The sequence below is a fragment of the Dasypus novemcinctus genome, chromosome 8, assembly GCF_030445035.2.
Source record: "Dasypus novemcinctus isolate mDasNov1 chromosome 8, mDasNov1.1.hap2, whole genome shotgun sequence".
Lineage (NCBI taxonomy): Eukaryota > Metazoa > Chordata > Mammalia > Cingulata > Dasypodidae > Dasypus > Dasypus novemcinctus.
The window spans coordinates 6,088,011-6,106,009 of NC_080680.1; the positions used below are offsets into that span (position 1 = coordinate 6,088,011).

Below are 17,999 nucleotides of genomic sequence, written 5' to 3' on the forward strand. Positions count from 1 at the left end.
CGGCACCCTGCACTGGAAGGAACTAATTTCCCATCAACCTCTGCGTCCGCGCCGTTCATTTCTTTATTTAAAGAGGTTCATCTTTTTATTCTCTTTACATTCCCTTTTGTTTATTTGCTCATATTTTTGTTGTTTCTTGTTTTCCTCTATTATTTTCTTTATTTCTTTCACCTTCCTTAGACTTATTTTCTTGCAGGTTTTAAAATTTCTGAGTTCAATGCTTATCTCACTAATTTTAAATCTTTTTTAAAAAATGGTTAATAAATGTAAGCTTATAATTTCCCTCTAAACATCACTTCATAACATCCTACATATTTTAATTTCAATGTTTTTGTTATGTGGTTCCAAAATTTCATAATTTCACGGAATTCTCTTTACCTACAAATTAATAAACATAATGAATTTTTAGCAACTCAAACTTATCTTCTATTTTAAGTAACCATTGTGCACAAAGAATGAGATTCTTATGCAAAAAATTCTTTCATATTTGTTGAAACATCCCTTGAATAGAGTATATGGTTGTTCCTAATGTTCCATGATGACTAAAAATAATACACATTGTTTAATGGCTCATGGAAGGCTAAGATGTTTAGATGAGGCTTGTTAATTATGTTGACTAATTTTCTCTTTTACAAATCTATGTTCTATCAGTTTCTAAGAGATATATCTAAAATCTCCTACTTCAATGACAAATGTATTAATTTGTCCTTTGTATTTGTCTTTGGCTAAGTACATGTTGTATATATGTGGGTGAGAGTATATAAATTCTTCATTTTATATATTCCAGGTGAATCGGTTATCGCTAAGCAAAGCAAATACTTTTCTGTAAACCTGTTTTTCTTTTACCAGTGTTTTTACCCCAGCTTCCTTTTTTACTTTCATCTTTTATGCATTTTATGTCTTATGTTTTTATGTTTGTTTTTTTTTTTTTGTTTTGAAGAATCTCACAGTATTTATTACTCTTTCAACTTTTCTGAAGATATAACATTTTTATAATAAAAAGTTGGGAATAAAAAATAGCAAAAGAATTGTTTTAATGAAGAAAATACCTTATATTTCTTTAGGTATTATACTGTGATAATATCAAAGTATACTTTGATATTACATAGTTATACTTTATAGAAGCATACCTATTCAACATATTTTCTCAATCTGAAATGAACTACATTATACATATTATTTAACTTTCAGTACTAATGCATAAATCTCTTTTTTTAACTATAAACCAAAATAGTTCAATACCTATTTTAAATCAGAGACAATTAAATGCCAGGTATAAGGATTATGAGTCAATAGTTCAATTAAATTAAAATGTTCAATAATTTCTTCTTTGGTTTTCTTCCTTGTCTAGAATAGTCTGTTTTAATCTCAGTGTAGCATCTTGAAATCCAGGATTTAAATCTAATACTTTCTTGAAATCTTCCAAAGCCTCATCAAAATATCCCACCCTATACAGTATCAAGCCCCTGTTGTAATACGGAACTTCAAAATTGGGTTGGACTTCGATGGCAGATGTGTAGTCATCCATGGCTTCATAAAAATCAACCCTGAAGTACTTGATTTGCCCCCTATTGTTATAGGCAGTAGCCAAATCCTCAGGGCTGCATTTGCTGCCGGGCCTCGCGCAGAGGTACGCGGAGTACAGCGCCTCGGCCTCGGCGTGGGCGCCCTTCAGGAAGCGAGCGTGGGCGAGGGCCAGGTGGCCCGGTGGTCGCGCTCCGGCGGCCGCGCTCCGGCGGCCGCTCCACGGCGGGGGAGGGCGGCGGAGGGCGCCCGAGCGGAGGGCACGTCCCCTGTTTGTTTCTTTTAAAAGCAAATCCGCATTTTGAAATTCATTGTAGAGCATACACATTGGCAGTCACTCCCCATTCCACCAACATACCCCAGTACCTCGTCAACCATTAACCTATTTTTTTTGACCTACAGATAATGCATGTTGTAGACATTCTAGATATTTTGTCTACATGATTCTTTTTATTATTTTGCCAAATAATGCATACTATGGATATACCACATTTTAGATTAAATAATTAATTAATGGGTATTGGGTTTTTGGTTCTTGCTGTGTTTTTTGTTTTTTTTGTTTTTTCGGGTTTTTTTTTTGTTGTTGTTTTTAAAAATAATGTTGCTCCTCTGAAAATGAGTGTTCAAATATGTACTTTCAATTCTTTTGAGTATATACTTAGTAGCAGGATTGCTGGATCATATGGTAACTCTATTTTTTTTTTTAATTTTTTAATTTTTAAAGCAGCTTTAGCTTAATTAAATATTTTAAAAATATAGGGGATTCATGCAGGACAATTCCATTTTTCTGAAAATGCCCCCATGTTACACTTTTCTTCCATCTCCCTTCTCTTGGAACCTCTGGTGGCCACTGCCTTTATAGCAATGATACAAGTTCTTCCATTACTAGAATAATAATGTCTATAATAAAATAATAGTAAGTAATAAATTACTATAATAAATATAGTTACTCTATAGTTAGTTTCCTGAGGAATAGACAAACTGTCTTCCACAGCAGCTGCACCATTTTACATTCCCACTAGCAAGGAAAGAGTGGACCTTTTTCTCCACATCCTCTCCAACAATTGCAGTTTTCTATTTTCTTTTTTTTTTTTTTTAAAGATTTATTTATTTATTTATTTAATTTCGCCCCCTCCCCTGGTTGTCTGTTCTCGGTGTCTATTTGCTGCTTCTTGTTTCTTTGTCCACTTCTGTTGTCATCAGCAGCACGGGAAGTGTGGGCGGCGCCATTCCTGGGCAGGCTGCTCTTTCTTTTCATGCTGGGCGGCTTTTCCTCACGGGTGCACTCCTTGCGCGTGGGGCTCCCCCACGCAGGGGACACCCTTGCGTGGCACGGCACTCCTTGCGCGCATCAGCACTGCGCATGGGCCAGCTCCACACGGGTCAAGGAGGCCCGGGGTTTGAACCGCGGACCTCCCATATGGTAGACGGACGCCCTAACCACTGGGCCAAAGTCCGTTTCCCTCTATTTTCTTAATAGTAGCCATTCTAGTGAATGTGAAATGATATCTCAAAGTGGTTTTGATTTGCATTTCCCTAATAACTAATGATGTTGGCCATGTTTTCATGTGCTTAAATAGCCATTTTTATAGGCTCTTTACAGAAATGTCTTGTCAAGTTTTTGCATTGTCTAATTGAGTTGTTTGCCTTTTTATTGATGAGTTGTAGGATTTCTTTATATTCTGATTTTTAGACCCTTTTTGGATATGTAGTTTCCAAAGATTTTCTTCCATTGAGAAGACTGTCTTTTCACTTTCCGGCCAAAGGCTTTTGTTGCAGAAGTTTTTTTTTTTTTTAATTTTGAGGAGATCCCATTTATCTTTATTGTTTCTTTGTTGTGCTTTAGGTGTAAAGTCTAAGAAATCCATTGCCTGGCACAAGATCCTAAAGACACTTCCATACATTTTCTTAGAGGAGTTTTATGGACCTTATATTTAGGGCTTTGATCTATTTTGAGTTAATTTTTGCATGAGGGGTGAGATAGGAGTCCCCTTTCATTCTTTGGGATATGGAAATCCAATTCTCCCAGCACTATTTCTTGAAGAGACTGCTCTGTCCCAATTGAGTGGACTTGGTTGTCGTCAAAATCAATAGCCCAGAAATGTGAGGGTCTGTTTCTGAATTCTCATTTGATTCCATTGGTCAGTATATCTATCTTTAGGCTAGTATCATGCTATTTGACAATTTTAGCTTTGTAGTATGCTTTAAGTCAGGAAGTGAGAGTCCTCCAACTCTTTGTTCTTTTTCAAGATGTTTTTGACTATGTAGGGCCCCTTACCCTTCCAAATAAATTTGATAATTGGCTTTTCTTGCAAAGAAAGGCTGTTAGTTTTGATTGGAATCTTGTTGAATGTGAAAATCGTTTTGGGTTCATTGTCATCTTAACAATATTTAGACTTCTAATCCATAAACATGAAATGTTCTTCCATTTATTCAGGTCATATTTAATATCTTTTAGAAATGTTTCATAATTTCTGTGTACAAATCCTTTATATCTGTGGTTAAATTTGTTGCTGGATATTTGATTCTTTCAGTTGCTTTTATAATAGGATTTTTTTCTTGATTTCCTCCTCAGAATTGCTCATTACTAATGTATAGAAACACTACTGATTTTTCATATTGATCTAGTATCCTGCCATGTTTGTGAATTCAGTTAACTCTCCTAACTTTGTCATAGATATTTGTCAGGACTTTCTGTATGTAGGATCATGTCATCTGCAAATAGTGAAAGTTTTACTTCTTCCTTTACAACTTGGATGCCTTTTTTTTTTCCTTTTCTTGCCCAGCTGTTCTGGCTAGAACTTCTTCTACAATGTTTTATAGCAGTAGTGACAGTGAGTATCCTTGTCTTTTCCCAGATCTTAGAGGGAAAGCTTTCAGCCTTTCACCAAGGAGGAAATTGCAGAAGAAATCAGCAACTACTTCACCATTAACTGTGAGTTTTTCATATATGCCATTTATTATGTTGGGAAGTTTCCTTCTTTTCCTATTTTTCTGATTGTTTTTATGAAGAAAGGATGCTGGATTTTGTAAAATGCCTTTTCTGCATCAATCAAGATAATTATGTAGTTTTTCCCCTGTGTTTTCTTCATGTAGTTCATTTACATTAATTGTTTGTTTTTTTTTTATATTGTACCTCCCTTGCATACCTGGGATAAAACCCACTTGATCATGGTGTATAGTTCTTTTAATGTCCTGTTGGATTTCATATGCAAGTATTTTGTTGAGTATATTTGCAGGTATATTCATAAGAGAAATTGGTCTCTAATTTTCTTGTAGTATCTTTATTTGGCTTTGGCATTAGGGTGATGTTGATCTCAGTGAATGAATTACATAGTGTTCCCTTCTATTTAAGTTTGGAAGATTTTGAGCAGGATTGTTAATTCTTCTTGGAATGATTGGTAGAATTCCCTTGTGAAGCCAGCTGGTCCTGAGGTTTTTTGATGACTTTACTTATAACTAGTCAGTAGAAATCTTCTATTTTTTTCTGAAGTCAGTATTGGTTGATTTTGTGTTTCTAGGAATTTATCTATTTTATCTATGTGGTCTAATTTTTTGAGATACAGTTGTTCATAGTATACTCCTATGATCCTTTTTATTTCTGTGGGATCATAGAAATGTCCCACTCTCTTTTCTGGTTATTTATTTGCATCTTCTCACTTTTTCTCTCTGTTGATCTAGTTAAGAATTTAGTAATTTTATTGATCTTTTCAGGGAATCAACTTTTGGTTTTGTTAATTCTATTGTATTTTTATTCTCAATTTCATTTGTTCTGCTCTAATCTTTGTAATTTCTTTCCTTCTGATTACTTTGAGATTAGCAAGCTAATAAGTAAAATAAACCAAAAAAAAAATTAGAAGAAAGAGCTATAAGAGCTGGGGTAGCTATGCTACACTATTGGCATGGAATATCTTTTTCTAGTCTTTTGCTTTCAACATATTGTTGTCTTTGGGTCTAAGATGAGTCTTTTGTAAATAACCTATATTTGCATCATGCTTTATTTATCATGGATTTATTCATTCTGCCCCTCTTTGTCTTTTGACTTGGAAGATTAATCCACTAATATTCCATGTTTTTACTGTATCAGCAGTACATACTTTTGCTAGTTTGTCTTTTGGTTTTTCATTTCATATCTTTTTTTTCACCTCTCTTTTCCTTTATTATAATCTCCTTTCTATGTAGTTGATCTTTTTTGATGTATCTGACTGATCCTGTTCTCATTTCTCTTTCTGTTTATTTTTAAATACTTTCTTTGTGGTGACCCTGAGGTTTATATTACCCAACCTGTATCTGTAATGTACTAACTTGAAAAGATACCAACTTATCTTCTATAACTTGCATGTCTTTTCTTCCAATGTCCTGTTTCCCCTCTTTATGTTTTTTCCCCATTTACCACTTTATATTTTGCTCATTCATTATCATTAAATATGCTTTATTCTTGTTCATTTGCATTCCCTCATAAGAATTAAGAGTAGAGGTGTATGTTGAGGATACAGTACTATTGAGTTTTCCATTTACCCCTTTAGTTACCCTTACTGATAATTTTCTTTTCTTCATGCTACTCCAAGCAACTCTATCCTGTCTTTTTCTTTCCACCAGACTCCCTATAGGAATTTCTTATAGCACAGGTCTTTTGTGGATGAACTTTCTCAGTTTTTGTTATCTGTGAAGGACAAATTTGCTGTATAAAGAATTGTTGGCTGATAATTTTTTTTCTTTTAGTACCTTAAATAATACCACTTTCTTCTCACCTCCATTTCTGATGAGAAATCGGCACTTAGTCTTATTGAGATCCTTTGTATGTAACGAATCTCTTCTCTCTTGCTGCTTTCAGAATTCTCTATTTATCTTGGCATTTGACATTCTGGTTAGTATTTATTAGCATTTATTCTGTTTGGAGTATATTGTGCTTCTTGGACATGTATACTTATGTCTGTCATAAGAGTTGGGAAATTGGGGCCATTATTTCCTCAGATACCTTTTTCTACATCTTTACCCATCTCTTCTACTGTGAAACTCACAATCCATATGTTTATGGGCTTCATGATGTCACTCATGTCCCTGAGACATCTGCTCAACTTTTCCTATTCTTCTGTCTCTTCTGATTATATGAATATGATTGTCTTTTCCTTCACTGATTCTTTCTTCTGCCTGTCCACATCTGCGGTTGTATGCATCTAGTGTAGTTTTAATCTCTACTGTTGATTTAGGAAATTTGTTTGAATTTATTTGATTAGCTGTTACAAATTCTGTGTCTGCTCTGAAATTTTAATTTGTTTCCTTTACTGAGCAATATCTTCCTGCTTCTTAGTATTGCTTGTAATTTTTTTCTAGTGTCTGATGAGTTAACACTGAAGGTTAGTTTTTCCCTCTTGCCCACGGTCTTATTGTTGATTGGCTTTGTGTTAAGTCTCTTCTATGATGCTTGGTCTACCTTATTCTAGACATTTAAAAGAGCCCATATTTGATGAACACATTTTCTCAGCTCTTCTTCAACTGATTCTTGCCCTCAACATATGGTACAAATTTTAAGATTGCAATTTTTTAGTAATTGTTTCCCTTCCAGTAGAAAACTTCCCCTCCTCTATTCCTCTCTAGGACTCTTCATCTGTTGTGCTTATTTTTGCATGGAATTTTCTCTCTAGTTCCTATGATTTGTTTAAATTTTCTCCCTCACTCAGGGCCCCATTTTCCTTACCTTTTTGGTTCTGGGATCCTCCTGTTTTACTGCAGTACAGTTACCACCCCCCTCCTTTTTTCCCTCTGTGTGGCTTTTCTGCCTTTCGTTTATTTCCCATTAGGGCACCCTACCCAGGGGCGCCACATGGGGTTAATCCAGAAAGGTGGGTCACTTCAGAAAAATACATTTTGTGTTTGTATTGTCCAGCCAACAGAACCTGAATTGAATAAGTATAGCACCTGCCAGCCTCAGTTCCACAACAGTCTCTCTCTTCGCTACCCACTGGGGGCCCTTTTGTATGTAGTACTTTTCAGTGGCATGTGTTCTGCCCTGGGTCTCTGCAGATTTAGGTCTCCATGCTTGGATATGTGTGGGGTTCTAACTTGCTGTGAATAGCTCTATAATCTCTTTACCTGTTGAGAGGTAAGAGCAATTTGGGCCACTACCTTTGAGCAACTGCCAAGCTGCCCGGGACCAAGTGATGGGGAAAGAAGTAGATCAGCAATCAGGGATGGAAGTTTCCTCTACCATATTTTTTTTTCTTCCATTCAAAATTTGTAAAGTCCTCCCATCTTTACTACACTCCAGAATGCTAAGCAGGTGATATTTGTCCTTTTATTTGCTGAATCTTTGGGGAGGTTTTTTCAGGGTAAGTCTTACATCACCATGTTGATGTTGCCACCCAAAAATACCATTGATTTTTTATATACTGATCTTGTATGCCAGAAGACTGTTGAAATTGTTTATTAGTTCTAATATAATTTTCTGTCTTAATTAGAATATCCTATGAAGAAAAGATCGTGTCATCTGTAAATAGAAATAGTTTTTCCTCTTTGTTTCCAATTTGGATGACTTTTATCTTTAAAAAAAAAAACTATTATGCCTAGAATCTCCAGTACAATATTGAATAAAAGTGGTTAGAACAGACATCCTTGTAATCTTCTAGAACTTAGAAGAAAAGCTTTTAGTTATTTGCCATTAAGAATGATAGTAGTTGTAGGAGTTTTGCATATTCACTTTAGCAGATTGAGAAATTCTCCTCTATTTCTAGTTTGGTGAATGAAAGAATGATGGATTTTGTCAAATGCTTTTTCTACATACATTAATATGAGCCTGCACCTTCTGTCTTTATAGTATTAATATTTTGTATTATATTGATTGATTTGCAGATGTTATCACAATCTTGCATCCCTTGGGAAAATGTCATTTGGTCATAAGATACAATTCTTTTTATATATTACTGGAATCTCTTTGCTGATATTTTGTTGAAGATTATTTCCTTCTATAATCATAAGGAATTTTTTAATCTCTTCATCTGGTTTTGATATTGTAATACTGGCTTGGTGGAATAAGTTGAGAATGGTTCTCTCGTCTTTTATTTTGGGAAGAGTTTGTCAAGTCTTCATGTAATCCTATAAATGTTGATTGAGTTGACCAGAGAAGATTTACTTTTTGGGAAAAGTTTTAATTGCAAATTCAGTCTCTTTACTTGTTTTAAGTCTATTTTAGCTCTATTCCGACTTTCGGTTTTTTCCTTGAGTTAGTTGCATAGTTTGTATCTTTCTTGACACTTGTCCATTTACATCTCACTTATTTAATTTCCTGGAATACAGTTATACATACTCTTATTTTTTAAATTCTGTAACATCAATAATGACATCCTCTCTTTCATTGATGCTTTTAGTAATGGAGAGAACTTCCAGTAGGATCTTCTAAATTGGGCTAGTGGCGGGGAGGGGTTCTTTTAACCAATTAAACTGTACCATTTAAAAGGACGTAACAGAGGACTTCTGATTCTGGGAACATGGAGAGACATCTTTCTTACTATTCTTTCCATGAGGTCAAATCAGAGCTCTGAAGGTAAAGACTCTGGAAGGTGGGGACAAGAAGGCAGACTGGCTACAGACTGGGGACTGAGGAACAGCAGGCAGTGCGTTCCCTGGATTGTCATTCTGCCTCAGATACCCCAGACTTGGAGCTAATAAGGCTGACAAAGGGAAAATGCCAGTGGGCACAAAAAAACTCCAAGACAAAGGACTCGGTAAGGGGCATCCTGGCCAGACAAAGAAGTTTTAGATGATGACTACTTTCCTGTAGCCAAACATCACAGGAAAAACTGTGGTCCAGCCCAGGCCTGCAGAGGCTGAGGGGAGGATGGCCTCCAGCACTCGCAAGCCACAAGGAGGCACCCAAGCCCTCCAGCAGGGTGAATTCAGGGAAGGTCAAACAAGGAGCAGGGACTTTATCTCTGCTAGCCAGCAACAAACTGGAGTGAAAAAGGAACAAGACCAATGCATCTCACAAAATTACCTATATGAAAAAGGAGGCAAAAAGAAAGGAGACTAAAAAACATATGACTTAGAAAAACCAAAGGACAAAATGGCTGTAGGCAGTACTGTTTTCACAGTAATAACAATGAACGTTAGTGGATTACACTCCCTAATCAAAAGACACATGTTAGCAGAATGGATTAAAAAGCATTACTCAACTATGTTGTGTACAAAAGACTCCTCTGAGACCCAAATACACAGATAGGCTGAAAGTGAAAGGATGGAAAAAAATAACCCATGCAAATAGCAACCAACAAAGAGCTGGGGTAGCTATATCAGTAATGGTCAAAACAGACTGTCTCTTTTAAGAGCTTCTGACTTAAAAAGGACATTATATATTAATAAAAAGGTCAATCCACCAAGAAGAAATAACAATGACAAATATTTATGCACCTAACCACAGTACCCCAAAAATATATAAGGCAAAAACTGGCAAAACTAAAGGGAGAAACAGACACCTCTACAATAACAGTTGGAGACTTCAACACACCACTTTCATCAATGAACAGAACATCTAGACAGAAGATCAGTAAGGAAACAAAAAACTTGAATAATACGATAAATTAACTAGACCTAAGAGGCATATATAGAACACTGTGCCCCAAAACAGGATACATGTTCTTTTCAAGTGCACATGGATCATTTCCAGGATTGACAACATGCACGTAATAAAACAAGTCTCAATAAACTGTAAAAGACTGAAATTATACAAAGCATCTTCTCTGACTACAGTGGAATGAAGCTGGAAATTAATAACAGGTAGAGAACTAGAAAACCCATGCATACATGTCAGTTAAATAATACACTTAACTGATGGGTTAAAGAAGAAATTTTAAGGAAGATAAATAAATATCTTGAGACAAATGAAAACAAAGTCACAACAACAACAAAAACAAGAACACAGCATATCTTATGGGATACAGCAAAGGCAGTGCAGAAAAGAAAATTTATAGCCCTAAACAACTACATTAAAAAAAAAAAAAGCCAAAATCAAAGACCTAACCACACACCTTGACTAATTCCAAAGCAGGCAGAGGAAAGAAATAAAGATTAGAGCAGGAATAAATGAAATTGAGAATGAAAAAAGCAATAAAGAGAATTAACAAAACCAAGAGTTGTTTCTCTGAAAAGATCAATAAAATCAGAAATGGCAGAGGGTATTACTGTCGACCCAAAGAAATAAAAAGGATCAGAAAAGGATACTATAAACAACTGTATGCCAACAAATTAGACAACCTAGATGAAATAAACAAATTCCTAGAAATACACAAACAACCTACTCTGACTCTAGAAGAAACAGAAGGTCTCAACAGAAACAGAAGGGGAAGCGGACTTGGCCCAGTGGTTAGGGTATCCGCCTACCACATGGGAGGTCTGCGGTTCAAACCCTGGCCTCCTTGACTTGTGTGGAGCTGGCCCATGCGCAGTGCTGATGCGCACAAGGAGTGCCCTGCCATGCAGGGGTGTCCCTGCATAGGGGAGCCCCACACGCGAGGAGCGCACTCTGTTAGGAGAGCCGCCCAGTGTGAAAGAAAGTGCAGCCTGCCCAGGAATGGCGCCACACACAGGGAGAGCTGATGCAGCAAAATGACGCAACAACAACAAAAAAGAAACACGGATTCCCGTGCCACTGACAAAAACAGAAGCGGACAAAAAGAACATGCAGCAAATGGACACAGAGAACAGACAACTGGGGAGGGGTTGGGGAACGGGAGAGAAATAATTAAATAAATAAATCTTAAAAAAAAAAAAACCCCAAACAGAAACAGAAGGTCTCAACTGATCAATTACAAGAGACTGAATTAGTCACTAAAAAAATCTCCTGACAAAGTCCAGGATCAGATGGCTTCACAGGAGTGAATTATACCAAAAGCCCAAGAAAAATTAATTCTAATCCTGCTCAAACTCTTCCGAAAAAACTGAGACCAACATCCCCCTAATACCAAAACCAAATAAAGATACAAGAAAAGAAAATTATAGACCAATTTCTCTAGAATATAGGTGTAAAAATCTTCAACAAACTACTAACAAATTGAATCCAATAGGACATTAAAAGAATTATACACTTTGATCACATGGGATTTATACTAGGTATGCAAGGGTGGATCAACATGATAAAAATCAATTAATTTAATACACTGCATTTACAAAACAAAGGGAAAAAGCCACATGATCATCTCAATTGATACAGAAGACATCTCATAAAATCCAGCATTGTTTCTTGATTAAAATACTTAAAAACATAGGAATAAAAAAAAAGGAATAAAAAAAATAGGAAACTCCCCTAACATGATCTTTATACAACACATACATACAAAAATCCCACTGCTATCACTTTACTGAATGATGGAAACTGAACACTTTCCCTCTAAGATCAGGAATACAACACTGATGCCCACTGTCACCATGTTTTCAGCACTGTAGTTCTAGCCTGAGCAAGTAGGCAAGAAAAAGAAATGAAAAGCATCCAAATTGGAAAAGAAGAAGTGAAACTTTCACTATTTGCAGATGACAGTATCCTAAACATAGAAAGCCCCACCTCCCCTCATCCACCCCCCAAGAAAAGTACAACAAAGCTACTAGAGCTAATAAATGAGTTCAGCGAAGTAGCAGGGGATAAGATCAACACTCAAAAATCAGTGGTGTTTTACACTCTAGTAATGAGCAGTCTGAGGAGGAAATCAAGAAAAAACTTCCATTTACAATAGCAACTAATAAGAATCAAATATCTGGGAAAAAAATTTAACCATGGATATAAAGGATATAAACTATGTAACTGTGCTAAAAGAAATCAAAGATCTAAATAAATGGAAGGACATTTCATGCTCATAGATTGGAAGATTAAGTATTGTCAAGACGGTAATTCTACACAAAAATGACTTATAGATTCAATGCAATCCCAATCAAAATTCCCAACCCACTTTGCAGTAGAGAATTACCATATGACCTGGTAATCCTGTAACTAGGTGCATATTCAAAAGAATTGAAAGCAGGGACTCGAACAGATATTTGCACACCAATGCTCATAGGGGCATTATTCACGACTGCCAAAAGATGGAGGCAACCCAAGTGTCCACCAACTGAAAAATGGATAAACAAAATGTGGTATACATACAATGGGATATTATTCAGCCATAAGAGGGAATGAAGTTCTGATTCATGCGACAACATGGATGAACCTTGAAGACACGTTGAATGAAATAAGCTAGACACAAAAGGACAACTATTGTATGATCTCACTGACATGAAATAATTAGAATAAGCAAAGGCAGAGTCAGAAACAAGAATATCGGTTACCAAGGGCTGAGGTGGGAGACTGCAAATGGGGAGTTAATGTTTAAACTGTACAGAATTTCTATAGGGTAGACTGTAAGGTTTGGTAATGGATGGTGGTGATGGTGGCATAACATTGCAAATGTAACTATATAGGTGAATGTGGTTGAAAGGGGATATTTTGGAGTAATGAGGGCGTTCTGAAATGGACTGAGCTGATGACAGCACATCTCTGTGATGAAACTGAGAGCCAGAGGGTACACTTTGGATGGGCTGTACAAGGCTGGGGACTGACTGTATAGCACAGTGAACCCTGTGGTGAATGACAGACTGAGGTTAATAGGATAAAAATAAGAATGTTCTCTCATAAACTATGGTAAATATACAATACTAATGCATAGTGTTAACAAAAGGATGGTTTGTGGGAATAATACACCAAATATCAACTACGGGTTATAGATAACAGTAATATAGTTAGAATATTCTTTCATCAACTGAACAAATGTGTCACAACAATGTAATGTGGTGGTGATGGAGTGATATATGAGAATTCTGTATGATATGCAGGATTGTCATGTAAACATACAACTTCTCAAAAAAAATGAGAGAAAATCTAAAGGAAAGTCAAAAATTAAAATGAACTGAATGAAAATGAACATACAACATATCAAAATTTGTGGGACACAACAAAAGCACAGCTGAGGGGGAAATTCATAGCACTAAACACATATATCAGAAAAGAGGAAAAGTCTCAGTTCAATAATTTAAGCTCCCATCTCAAGAACCTACAAAAAGAAGAGCAAAATAAACTGAAAGTTCAAAGAAGGCAGGAAATAATTAGCCCAAATCAATGAAACTGAAAACAAAAACGGAATAGAGAAAATCATGAAACAAAGAACTGATTCTTTGAAAAGATTAATAAAATGGACAAATTTCTAGTAAGACTGTCAAAGAAAAAGGAGACAAGACATAAATTACCATATCATGAAACAAAGTGGATAGCATTAGAGACCCACAAGGCATTAGAAGGATGATAAGGGAATACTATGAACCACACTAAACACATAAATTTGACAACTTGCAAGAAATGAACCCATTCCTCAAAGAAAACAAATACCTCAACTCATGCAATAAGAAACGGATAATTTGAATAGTTCTTTAACTATTAAGGAAATTGACTTCATAATTAAAACACTTCCACAAAAGAAGTCTCCTGGTCCAGATGGTTTAATGAAGATTTCTACCAAACATTTACTAAAGAATTCGCAACAATGCAAATGCACCCCTCCAGAAAAAGGAAGATGAGGGAAGACTTTTCAATTCAGTTTTTAGAGCTCCTATTACCTTGACACTAAAGCCAGAAAAAGACAATCTAAAAAAGAAAACTACAGATCAATATCTCTCGTGAATGCAGGCATAAAAATCCATTACAAAACATTAGCAAATAGAATTCAGCAATATATAAACAGAATGATACACAATGGCCAAGAGTGATTTACTCCAGGGATGCAGGGTTCATTTTATATCTGGAAAATCAATCAATGTAGTGCACCATATTTACAGGTAAAAGAAAACATCACATCATCATGTCTAATTGACACAGAAAAAGCATTTAACAAAGTTCAACCATCATTCATGATTTTAAAAACTCTCAAGAAATAGGAATAAAGGGAACATCTCAACTTACTAAAGAACATCTACCTACAAACTTACACCCGTTTTTACTAAAAACTTAGAAACACTGTTTATATCAGTGGTTCGAGTTTCCTAACATTTAAAAAAACTATATGCAAAAAATTATTGGAAGTATTCATCTTATGGTCACAACAGGAAACAACACCCAGGCCATCTGCTGGCTATCATCCACGGTTACTCTGGGGCTACAGTGAAGAACAGGCTACCTGTGCCCTGAAAGCCCAGGCTTGAGCCAGCTCTCGGTCTGGGTGATGGGAGGCTCTGCAGCTGCACCAGCAGCAGTGGGGTGGGGAGGAGAGCAGGAGGGTGCTGGTGTGAGGGGAGCAGGGCCCTCTGGTCAGTCTGGTCAGGCCACCTCTTCGGAGCTCCAGCTTCCACTCACTCACTGAACCAGTAGTTATCGAGCACAACTAGATGGTAAATGCTACCCTAGGCAACATGCTTTCAGCAGGAAATGGGCAAATAGTCACACTGATATAAAATCATCAACTGGGGGAGCTGACGTGGCTCAAGCAGTTGAACTTCCACCTCCAACATGGGAGGCCCTGGGTTCAGTTCCTGATCCCTCCTTAAAAAAACAAAAACCAAAACAAGCAAAACAAATGAAAACAAAACAAAACAACAAAACACCAACTCAGGGAAGCTGATGTGGCTCAGTAAGTGCCGGCTTTCCACATATGAGGTCCCAGGTTCAATCCCTGGTCCCCGACCAGAAAAATGACAACAGGGAAGTGGACTTGGCCCAGTGGTTAGGGCGTCCGTCTACCACATGGGAGGTCCAGGGTTCAAACCCCGGGCCTCCTTGACCCGTGTGGAACTGGTCCACGCGCAGTGCTGATGCGCGCAAGGAGTGCACTGCCATGCAGGGGTGTCCCCCGCACAGGGGAGCCCCATGCGCAAGGAGCACGCCCCGTAAGGAGAGCCACCCAGTGCGAAAGACAGTGCAGCCTGCCCGGGAATGGCGCTGCACACACGGAGAGCTGATACAGCAAGATGACGCAACAAAAAGAGACACAGATTCCTGTGTCGCTGACAACAGAAGCGGATAAAAAAGAACACGAAGCAAATGGACACAGAGAACAGACAACTGGGGTGGGGGGGGTAGGGGAGAGAAATAAATAAAATAAATCTTTAAGGAAAAAGAAAAACAACAATTTAACAATTTGTTTTAAAAAATCATAAACTGTTGTAGGTGCTACAAAAGAAAACTTTAAAACTTTAAGACAACTTTCTGAAGCAAAATGAGCAGAGAGCAGCAGTTGATTTGTGTGTGTAGTGTGAACGCGTGAGTGTGTGTGTGAAAGGAAACCCTGAGGAGCAGAGGGACTGTGCCAGGTTGATGCGGGCCCGTGGTCACAGGCTGACCAGCACACCAAACCTTCTGGCTGTAAGGTTTCCTCCACACACAGCAGGTGGTCTTGACCTTGTGTGCGAGGTTGGGGAAGAAGGCTTCTCTGTGGAGCTGATCTGAAGGACAAGCAGGAATTAAGTGCGAGAGGAGAGGGGAACAAGACTGTAGGCACAGGATCAGCATGTGGAAAGGCCCCGAGGCGAGCAGACACTAACACACGAGGCCTGGTGAGGCTGCGGAGTTACCGCCCACGGGAAGATGGCCACCATAAGCCTGAAAAGGTGGTCCAGATGCACAGGACCACCAGGATTCAGGTCTTTATTTTAAGAGCAATGAAAGTTCTTAAATGTATTAAGCTGGAGTGTGACATAATCAGGTTTACTTTTTTTTTTTTTTTAGATCTCCTGGGGTACAGTACTGAAAAAGGAAAAAAGGAAGCCTATGTAAATTCAAGGAGAACTAAAATTAAAGAAGTCATTTAATAGTTCACGGGACAGATGACCTAGCTTGGACTGGAGTGGAGATGACACAATAGCCTGTGATGCTCCCGGCCCTTGCCCCGCTCCTCTCAGCAACTCCCCTTCACGGTAAACGGCAGCACCACATTCAGGGCAGCAGGCACATACGCAGACTTGGCTGGGGAAGTTAAGTTCCCCACTAAAGTGGGTGCCCTTGTGAGGCGTGACCACCGACTCACAAGGGTGTTCTAAGATTTTCTCCAGTGCCGTGGAGCTGCTTGGGGAAGGTAGGTGGGTGGCCTCATCCTGGGTGAGTTTTGTCTTCTCAAGATCAGTAAATAAAATGGTTAATGGCAGTAACTGAGTACCAATACCTTTAAGCACACATTTAATAAAGGTCTCCCATATTTTATAGAATTACCTGGCAGGGGTGCCTACGTGTTTCTTTAAAAATCAAAATCAATTTATTTTAGCCAGATAACCTCCAATGAAGGAATTCTCTAAGAGGATCAATATTATTTCTAAAGGAATCATGATTAGAAATGTAGGCAAAGGCTACTTACACAAACACAATGTCCCCTCGCTTAGAATAAGCAGGAATGGCGCTGGCAATTGTGGCAAAGCCATAGGAGTATATAATGGCTTCTTCTGTGTTCATAAATTTTGCCAGGCGGTCTTCCAAATCCAAATGCACATCTGTATCAATTTTTAAAAAGTTAAATGGTTAAACCCTCTACTAAAGAATAAAGAAAAGAACATAAGGGTGGCGGACTTGGCCCAGTGGTTAGGACATCCATCTACCACATGGGAGGTCCGTGGTTCAAACCCCGGGCCTCCCTGACCCGTGTGGAACTGGCCCATGTGCAGTGCTGATGCACGCAAGGAGTGTCGTGCCACGCAGGGGTGTCCCCCACATAGGGGAGCCCCACGCGCAAGGACTGCACCCTGTAAGGAGAGCCACCCAGCACGAAAGAAAAGTGCAGCCTGCCCAGGAATGGTGCCGCCCACATGGAGAGCTGACACAACAAAAAGAGAAACAGATTCCTGTGCTGCTGACAATAGCAGAAGCCGACAAAGAAGACACAGCAAATAGACACAGAGAACAGACAACCGGGGTGGGGGGGACCAGGGGGGGAGAAATAAATAAATAAATCTTTAAAAAAAAAAAAAAAAGAACATAAGTAGGTTGTTGATACTCTCACCTTATGGCCAAAAGGTAATTGTTTTTCAATTATAAATTAGATATGAAATAATTTTAGGTCAAAACAACTTCTAAAATACATGAACTGATACTAGCTACTCATTTGTTTGTAAAAGGATTATTGGGGGTAGCTTCAACTCTGGGCTTTGTCATACTACTCTATCATAATTCACCATTCTACTTCTCAACTTCCCTATAGTAATTGTTCCTAAACTTTATTAATTCATGGATTAGTCAGGATGGGATAAAGAATTTAAGACCCACTGACTTTTCCTGCTTTCACTTCCTACAAACTAAAACAATGAGGCTTTACCAATGTATGTTATTAATTCCTTTCTATGTTTTAGCAGAAGATGCCAAGGTAGGCACTGAGGAAACTGTTAACCAGGTTTTAAAAGGGGGAAAAGTAGTTAGCTTGGAAAAGAAAGCCCACATATTCTGCATCAAGACAGAGTTACTTTAAACGTCAGCAACTAGGCCTCCAGCA

General features: G+C 37.8%; 1 protein-coding gene across 5 annotated transcripts in view; it reads right to left on the reverse strand.

Moving 5' to 3' along the window:
* Positions 1 to 17,999, reverse strand: part of LOC101421072 (serine palmitoyltransferase 1) — a 222,381-nt gene that overhangs the window by 173,701 nt on the left and 30,681 nt on the right. For 4 of the 5 annotated variants that reach the window (XM_071216571.1, XM_058301414.2, XM_071216573.1 and 1 more), the window contains exon 6: positions 16,875 to 17,007. In XM_071216571.1, the coding sequence (XP_071072672.1) occupies positions 16,875 to 17,007 (133 nt within the window). Of the gene's footprint in view, positions 1 to 11,861; positions 15,071 to 16,874; positions 17,008 to 17,999 lie in introns of those variants that run through there. The other variant, XM_058301415.2, reaches the window with a different exon arrangement.